At 33.4% G+C, this 9,012-nt stretch overlaps 1 protein-coding gene across 2 annotated transcripts; it reads left to right on the top strand.

Annotated features, from left to right (window-relative positions):
* Positions 1–201: 201 nt before the first annotated feature.
* Positions 202–8,680, top strand: ppil1 (peptidylprolyl isomerase (cyclophilin)-like 1). Of its 2 annotated transcripts, none has more exons than XM_067373741.1 (4): positions 202–472; positions 6,312–6,466; positions 6,719–6,787; positions 8,407–8,680. In XM_067373741.1, the coding sequence occupies exons 2-4, from the start codon at positions 6,313–6,315 to the stop codon at positions 8,625–8,627; spliced, it is 444 nt and encodes a 147-aa protein (XP_067229842.1). In that variant the 5' UTR covers positions 202–472; position 6,312; the 3' UTR covers positions 8,628–8,680. The 2 variants fall into 2 exon arrangements, with proteins under 2 accessions (XP_067229842.1, XP_067229841.1); XM_067373740.1 differs by lacking the exon at positions 202–472 and adding an exon at positions 3,894–4,073.
* The last annotated feature ends 332 nt before the right edge of the window (positions 8,681–9,012 follow it).

The following is a 9,012-nucleotide window of genomic DNA, read 5'->3' as shown; positions in this document are numbered from 1 at the left end:
GACCCAGAACAAGAGACACCGAGGATGGGGCGTGGTCTTTTTGAAGGTTAAAAGCTTGTCTCATTTGTGTACTCAGAAACCCAGAGGCACTTCCACACTAAACTACCCAATCACAGAGCACAAGACACACCTGCTCATAGAAGAAGGGCAGGGATTGGACACAGTGTAAAAATGACACCTGGGCAGGGCTCCAAGGTGTACCTGAAAACCTAGATGTTTTGTAGGAACGGTTTCTTCGCTTCAGGAGGTTTAGGAGATTGTGTTTCTTCTCGTGTTTGAGACTCCATTAGTAATGTTCTTGTGTCTTCTTCAGCCCGGTTCGAGAGGTTTGGCCTAATGTGGAAGGAGCAGTCATACCTTTATCAAGAGGAAGGAGCAGGAAGTGATCTTCCTCAGCTAAAGCGACGCTGCGACACAATGGCATCTCTTGTCCATGACTCCATACTGAATGACTACAACAGGAATTGATAGGGTAACTACGAATTATTTTTTGAATACATTCAACAAGTTGACCAAATAATTCATAAATTGCAAATAAATGTCTTTATATGTATGCCAGTTTATATATATATAATAGAAATGCTAATGGTAAACTATAAAAAGATGGAAACAAATATATATTATGTTTTCTATTTTCACTTTTTAAAAAAATCTTTCTTTTTTTTTAATATAAAGTATGCATTTTAGCATGAAATGTGAATCATTGCAATTTAACATAATGGACTATGAGTACCCAGCATGTTAACTTTCACTTCCGTAATGTGTCAAACCTGTTTGATCAGTTTAAAACAAAGGGGTATGAAGTACAATATTCAAAGCATTTAATGAAATTATGTAAAATGATACAACAGAAGTTTTTTAATGTTATAATACAACGGTGTATTGTACAATTAACATAAAATAGACTTGCTGCATCTGAGAAATTGTTTAAAGACTTTAAAAATTGATTTCAATCAATTGACACACACTCTCATATCTTTTCTCTCTTAACCTGAGAGGGAACAATAAGAGAAATTAAACAACATTAAAGCCAAAAGTTAGCTTGGTTTCAGTAGTAAGCGAGTTATCTAATCGAATCTTATCTAATCTGACGTACAGGTGAGGGGTCAGTCAGGTGCACATCAGGTATAGGCGACAAAGATCAGCCATTTTGATTAGCATGACTAAGCACTTTCCTTACCACCTACGTTTTGTGGTTGTAATGGGATTTGGATGCTGTAGACACAATTTTGTTTTGATGAAGGTGCGACCAATTAGTTGAACTCTCTCAGGTCAAGGAGACGTCTCAAAGGTCATAGTTGCCAAGCAGACAGGTTAGGGCGTACACTTAAGAAATAAACTTCTGGGGTTACAATGTTTTTTGTTCATTCTAATAATGGTTGTCATTAAAATGAGCAAGGACTAACATGAACATGAAGAGCTTACGTCAAAAGGATCGGGGTCTGATGCAAGATGAGCGCCATTTAAAGGAAGTACACAAAGCTATTAAATCAAATGACGGGCCAGTCAGGAAAATAGATAATCATTAACAAACACCTTACGACGTCTTGCTAAAGTACACTAACTATCGTTTTATAGTGACACGCAATATGAAAAGCATAGAGTCTCGACCTCTTTTTCAGATTGGGTGAAAAAAAAGTCAAAAAAATCAATGGTAAATCATTGGAGATCTACTTTGGGTGCCCATCTCCATCTTACAAGGCAGTTTTGGATGTTATATTTTCTCTAATACTGCCTGGTAATGATGCAGATGGTCCTCTGCGGGCATCGTTAAAAATGCTTTGCATCTGGGTGTGGACACGCAGACTATGCAAATACGTGCACATACAAATACACAAAGGAATTATGCCATGGTGAAATGTGTGTTCTTTGGCTATAGATGCTTTGAATGCTATTATGCTGAAGAAGTTGTCTCTAGGGTACATCTTACCCGGCAGTGCTTGGCTGTTCACTGATGTTCTAACACTGTCTGGTAACGATGCACTCTGGGGGCTCAGTCACTGTGAAGTCACCATGAGAAGGAAAAGAACGTAGATCCTCTCACTTAACCATCAGTAAAGGTCTGAACCGCACCCTGTTACGTCCAAACGCCTGCCTGAATGTCACGAAATTAATTCCTTCATACTCACACACCCTCTAATGTGTAATGTGCTAGTCAACGATCAGTTCATCCTCCTTTTCTTGTGTCTTATTGTGTGCATGACACCTGAGATCTGTGTGACAAACACTAATTGAACTGCACCTGCACAGTTCACCTTTCCTGTTCGCTGTGCAGAAGAGGAAATAATGCCAGTCAGTAAAATATATATATATATATAAAAAAAAAAATACAAAAAAAAAAAGATTATGGTTGATAGAAAGACTAATTTGAAACTTATTTTCCAGGTCATTATACGATGGAATGTGCAAAGAAAAGGTTACATTTTTGGGTGATTTAATGATAAAGGAGAGATGTAAATGACACATAGACTGAAATATGACAAATATTGTTTCTTATGGAAAATATATCTGTAGGCATGACCCAATAAAACATTTGGTTGTATTCTGAATGTGAATGAGGAAATAACATTTTGTTCAACCAGAAATGAAAACTCTGTCATTATTTATTCACCTTTATGTGGTTACAAACATACATGACACAAACAAACACGGAAGATGACATTTTGAAGAACTTGCTTTTGTCTGTATAAACATAACCAAGTTTCCCACACAATCCATGGATGCTGACATTGACCCTTTAGGTTTTCTGCTTGTAAATCTGCCATGAATCTCTGCTTGCACTTTATCCTTTACTAATAGACCCTTTAAACTGTTTCCTTTAAGATCTTTCTCCTGAAAAGATAACCACTTTAATTCTGTCATTTTCTTTTTTTGTCTGCTTTTATCTCTTCTACAGTCACATGACATCAGACCCTTTCTTCTGCCTCTCCGCTGCAGTAAAATCCTTTGATTTGTGTCTTACCAGGCAAGTTTAGATGTTGATACTCTGTCTAATACTGCCTGGTAATGCCATCAATCACAAGGAATTTGATCAACATTTATCCTTTTCCTAATGTAGCAACAATGATACAGTTATTGATTTATTTATTTACTTTTTACTCGTGTTTAGAATTGCTATCTAAAAACAGTCTTGAGTATGCACTACCTGATTTTCTTACTGACATGTATTAAAAAATATGGCTCTCACTCTTCCTTGTTGTATGCTTTTGTTTCAATGAACAAGTACATTTATCCAGTACTTTTGTCAATAAACACAATAAAACAGAATTATATTCAAATATGCCTTTGACTTTGTGTGTCACTTCCAGATGAAACGGTTCAGATACTTTTTGACCAATGAAGTTACATAAACCTTTCTCTTTTTTTCTTCTTTTTTTGTGATTACTGGATAAAGATTTTTAGAGATAATTGAAATTGCATATTTTAATAGGCTATGCAAGGTACATTTTGAAATATATATATATATTATACTTTATAGTGTACAAACAAATACATCCAGTAAACATACAGACTATAGTTTACTTTGCACAAAAACTCACAAATTGCAATACATAGCCAATGAAATTTTTTAGAGAAAAGCTATATATTATTATATTATATTATATTATATTATATTATATTATATTATATTATATTATATTATATTATATTTTATTATATTATATTATATTATATTATATTATATTATATTATATTATATTATATTATATTATATTATATTATATTATATTATATTATATTATATTATATTATAGGCTAATACTATACTTTTTTCTATATTCATTGAGAGTGCAAAGATATGTGGAGGCATCTTTTACAGTCTTTGGGATGTATGAAATCAGGCAGCTTGTCTTTTTCATCCAGTCCACTAGATGGCAGCACTTACATCGTGTGGTCTTGACGGTTTACAATAACGAATAAACCAAACAGCTACTACTTCCTTATCACGCTTTGCGACTTAATTTAAATTTATTATAGCCTACATTCTGTCTAAACCATAGTTGTTGATCAACAGACATGGCTGGAATACCGCCGGATTCTTGGCAGCCCCCGACTGTATCGTTTGATACGACGTAAGTCGCAAAATAGACATTAGTAATAGATTTGTGAATGAATGAGACACGTCTTGATAACACATTGCACTATAAGCAAAGCTGTGTTCAGTCTTTTAACTGTTTTATATATGTAGATAAGCGTATAGCTTTACCGCTTGATTGTATGAATGATGCAAAAGGGTTAAAGATCCGACTAGTGTGAAGTTTGATTGTCCGACTAAATAAAAAATAACTCATTCAGTGATTCTTTAACGTTGTGATGTAATTACGCCATCCCATTTTTTAAATGCGCTAAAATTTAAGTTGTTTCTGAAAGATGTTGTATGCTCTTCAGTGTTGGGTGTAATTAATTATTACCAAGTAATTACTGTAAGTGAATTAACGTTATTTGGAAAAAGTAAAGTAATGGATTACTCTTCATTTTCTGTAATTTAGTTATTGCATTAAATACTGTATAGATTATAGAACAATTCTGTATAAAACAATATGGATTTAACATCAAAATGTGATGTTAAAATGTATGTTTTTGATGTAACCTTTACACACTTTGGTCAGTTCAAGAATAATTTATGCAGTTGTTTATTTGAAAGAATCAAAAGTGCAGTTTCGTGTCTATCCTTGTATTGTTCAACTGGTTGAAGTTGATAAGTGATTTAGAAAGTAATGTAATAAGTAATTCCATACATTTTAGATAATTAGTGCAGTAATCTAATTACACTGTTGAAGGTGTAATTGGTAGCTAGTAATTACTTTTAGAGTAACTTACCCAACACTGATGCAGAAGCAAGATGGAGTATGTTTGTGAATTTCTATATTCTGCATGGCAAATACTTTATTCACAAATAAAAAAACTGCAAAGTGTAGCTATACCAAAATGAGTCGCTGAATGAGTTTTCTTATTAGCAAAAACCAAAAGAAACACTACTTTATGGAGAAATTCTTTACAGTGTAATGCCCTTACTTACTCTACATTCCCAAATATTATAGATTTTGTTATTGCTTTTGGGAAAAAATTAAGATGCTTGCTCTTTCCTTTTCAGGATGCTGTTTAGTAGGTAAAAATTGTATTTTTAAGTTAAAATTGTCTTTTTAAAGGGTTAGTTCACCCAAAAATAAAATTCTGTCATTTATTACTCACCCTCATGCTGTTCCACACCCGTATGACCTTCGTTCATCTTCAGAACACAAATTAAGATATTTTAGTTGAAATCCGATGGCTCCGTGAGGCCTCCATAGGGAGCAATGACACTTCCTCTCTCAAGATCCATAAAGGTACTAAAAACATATTTAAATCGGTTCATGTGAGTACAGTGGTTCAATATTAATATTATAAAGCGACGAGAATATTTTTGGTGCACCAAAAAAAAAACGAAATAACGACTTATTTAGTGATGGCCGATTTCAAGACAATGCTTCAGGAAGATTTGGAGCAAAAATGAATCAGTGTATCGAATCTGCTGTTCGGAGCGCCAAAGTCACGTGATTTCAGCCGTTGGCAGTTTGACACGCAATCTGAATCATGATTCGATACACTGATTCATTTGTGCTCCGAATCTTCCTGAAGCAGTGTTTTGTCATCACTAAATAAGTCGTTACTTTGTTTTTTTGGCACTCCAAAAATATTCTCGTCGCTTTATAATAATTATTATCGAACCACTGTACTCACATGAACCGATTTAAATATGTTTTTAGTACCTTTATGGATCTTGAGAGAGGAAGTGTCATTGCTCCCTATGGAGGCCTCACGGAGCCATCGGATTTCAACTAAAATATCTTAATTTGTATTCTGAAGATAAACAAAGGTCTTATGGGTGTGGAACGGCATGAGGGTAAGTAATAAATGACAGAATTTTCATTTTTGGGTGAACTAACCCTTTAAGTAATCTGTTATCAACTTCAGTCTATAACTTTCAACTGATTTCTTGACTTTAAAAAAAGATGCTAATTTTAATTAACAGCCATTTTTGTATGCTTGATGATAAAACTGGCAATCCACCATGCAGTTTAATCAGCTATTATTCGGCTATAAAAGTTATTTTTGGCCTGTAGGATGTGTACAAATTGGAGACTGCTCTCAGTTCAAAATGAGTCAATAAATGTTTGATCCACTCTGATTTTATTTTGTGAAAAAAACAGTTTGACTGGTTCAATTAATAGATTTTATTCAAAAGAACAATTCATAAATGAATTGGACATTGCTAGCAAGTATTAATAGCATATTACCACCTACCCACACACTTCACATTGTCTTTTCAGGATGGGAACTATCGCGCTAGAACTGTACTGGAATCATGCACCAAAAACATGCAAGAATTTCGCAGAGCTGGGCAGAAGAGGATATTACAACAACACCAAGTTCCACCGCATCATCAAAGACTTCATGGTTCAAGGGGGCGATCCAACGGCCACAGGTGAGATGGCCATGGAAACAATACTCATCATTCCACCGTCCCTTCAGATATCTCATTTAACAATTCAGTGTCTATTGAAAAAAGTGGTGAAATAATGTCAAAAATATGCTTTACCAAGTGATACCATAACTACTTTTGTCTTCAGTACCATAATAGATTAACAGAATTAAATTGTAATTTACTGTCATAGAATGTTTGGGTTGTTTAACCAGTAAGAACATTTTTATGAACGTTTTTGTCGAATTTCTGCAGGTCGTGGTGGTGCTTCTATATACGGCAAGCAGTTTGAGGATGAATTGCATCCAGAGTTGAAATTTACAGGTGAGTAGTAATACAAGAGTAGATTTAATACTATTGTAAATAGGGTTGCACAGGAACTTAACCTGGGGAATTTTGGAAATATTCCAATTTGGAAACTGGAAAGGAATATATGGGACTTTACGGGAATTTATGAGAATTAATTGGAAATTTTGGGAAATTTATATAAATGTATAATATTTACATATAAAGTATCATATAAAAACAAATATAAACATTTTGTTTGGTCATAACATAAAATAACAATTATTTATTTTTTGCATTCAATTAATTCTAATTTAGTAAATATGTAAAAAATATATTTTTATTGCAACAATTATTATTTTGTTATTTATTTCAGTGTCACATGATCCTTCAGAAATCATTCTAATATGCTGATTTGATACTTCGTTATTATCATTGTTGGAAACAGCTGCTGAATATTTTTTGGAACCTGTAATACTATTTTCAGGATTCACTTATTAATAAAAAGTTAAAAATAATAGAATTTATTCAAAATAGAAATCTTTTCTAACAATATCACTTTAATATCACTTTTATTTAACAATTTCACACATCCTTGCTGAATAAAAGTATTAATTTCTTTCAAAAAAAGAAAGAAAAAAAATTACTGCCCCCCAAATTTTGAACGGCAGTGTATATTGTTACAAAAGATTTCTATTTTAAATAAATGCTGTTCTTTAAATTTTTATTCATCAAAGAATCCTAAAAAAAGTATCACAGGTTATAAAAGAATTAAACGGCACAACTGTTTCCAACATGGATAACAGAGCATCAAATCATCATATTAGAATGATTTCTGAAGGATCATGTGACACTGAAGACTGGAGAAATGATGCTGAAAATTCAGCTTTGCATCACAGAAATAAATTATATTTTTATGTATATCAAAATAAAAAAACATTATTTTAAATTGTAGTTATGTTTCACAATATATTACTGCTTTTTTCTGTATTTTTGATCAAATGTGCATGTTATGGACTGGGGGAATGCACAGTGCATGCAGGGGGTGTGGCCTCAATAGCACTGCAGTAAGTAATGTGTGAATGTCAGGGTAAAAATTCAACTGAAATTGCATTAAATATGGTTGCTATTGCAAAAATTATGTTGCAAGATGTTCTTTTCAACTACATTTAAGTACCCTGTCATAGGCTAACCTGTAATTTTGCAAATTCCCTGTTTATTCCCGTTAATTCCCATGGAAAGTTTCCAGCTTTGAAAATTCCTGGAATTTTGCAACCCTAATTGTAAATAGCAGTAAAATACACTTAATTGCTATGGAAATATTTTGTCAGCTCACAAATCTATGGCAAATATCCAGCATAAGAACTATAGGTTGCAGCTTAAATGTTTATATTGCAGATCAGCAAATGCTTGATTTCTCAGGTTTAAGTGAATCTAAAGATTTGTGGACTTGCTTGGCTATATTGTAATTGTACTTGCTCACAGCACTTGACCATAATACATTTCAGCAATATCGTAAAAGTAGGTTTAATTGTATTTATCCTAATATCATTGCTTAATTCAATAATAGTTTAAATCTCTATTATAACTCAGTCTGACCATAAAGTCTTCACATAATTTTCATGAGAATATTTTTTAATTATGCTTGTATTTTGTAGGTGCTGGAATCCTTGCAATGGCCAACGCAGGACCAGATACAAATGGAAGCCAGTTCTTCCTCACATTGGCTCCCACACAATGGCTGGATGGGAAACACACTATATTTGGACGGGTCTGCCAAGGCATTGGAGTTCTTAATCGTATTGGCATGGTTGAAACCAACAGTCAGGACCGTCCTGTGGATGACATTAAAATTCTCAGAGTTAATGTACCTAACTAAGATGTCTAACATTTTATGCCTTATTTTTGTACAGCCCTTTTATTACATTAAACTTTCAGAGTTTTCATAAAATGGTGGTGTCTTACCTATATGAGTTTGGGTTCATTATAGAGAAACTGTCTGTTCGATGTGTAATGTACATTATGCTAGATTACATACGCAAAGTTTAATTATTTGGCTACTAGCATGATTAACTGGAGATGACAGTTATGGTTTCAACACACTCACACTGCATTAGTTGCTCATAGATCATTAAAGCTGCTGGGGTGTTTGAAATGCTTTATTTGGGACAAAATAAGAGAAAACTATCATAGAATTTCTCATATCAAATATGGCCATAAAGTGTACTCATACAACAGCACAAGGTCACCAACAGAATATGCAA

This window comes from Chanodichthys erythropterus, chromosome 21, assembly GCF_024489055.1.
Source record: "Chanodichthys erythropterus isolate Z2021 chromosome 21, ASM2448905v1, whole genome shotgun sequence".
NCBI classification, from domain to species: domain Eukaryota; kingdom Metazoa; phylum Chordata; class Actinopteri; order Cypriniformes; family Xenocyprididae; genus Chanodichthys; species Chanodichthys erythropterus.
This window is presented reverse-complemented; position numbering and strand designations above follow the sequence as displayed.

What these genes read in the sequence shown, in the direction of transcription:
- ppil1 (XM_067373740.1), top strand. Translation starts at nt 4,018, where the DNA reads ATGGCTGGAATACCGCCGGATTCTTGGCAGCCCCCGACTGTATCGTTT. An exon ending in GGGCGATCCAACGGCCACAG is followed by an intron (nt 6,467 to 6,718) that starts GTGAGATGGCCA and finishes GAATTTCTGCAG; the next exon opens with GTCGTGGTGGTGCTTCTATA. An exon ending in TCCAGAGTTGAAATTTACAG is followed by an intron (nt 6,788 to 8,406) that starts GTGAGTAGTAAT and finishes TGTATTTTGTAG; the next exon opens with GTGCTGGAATCCTTGCAATG.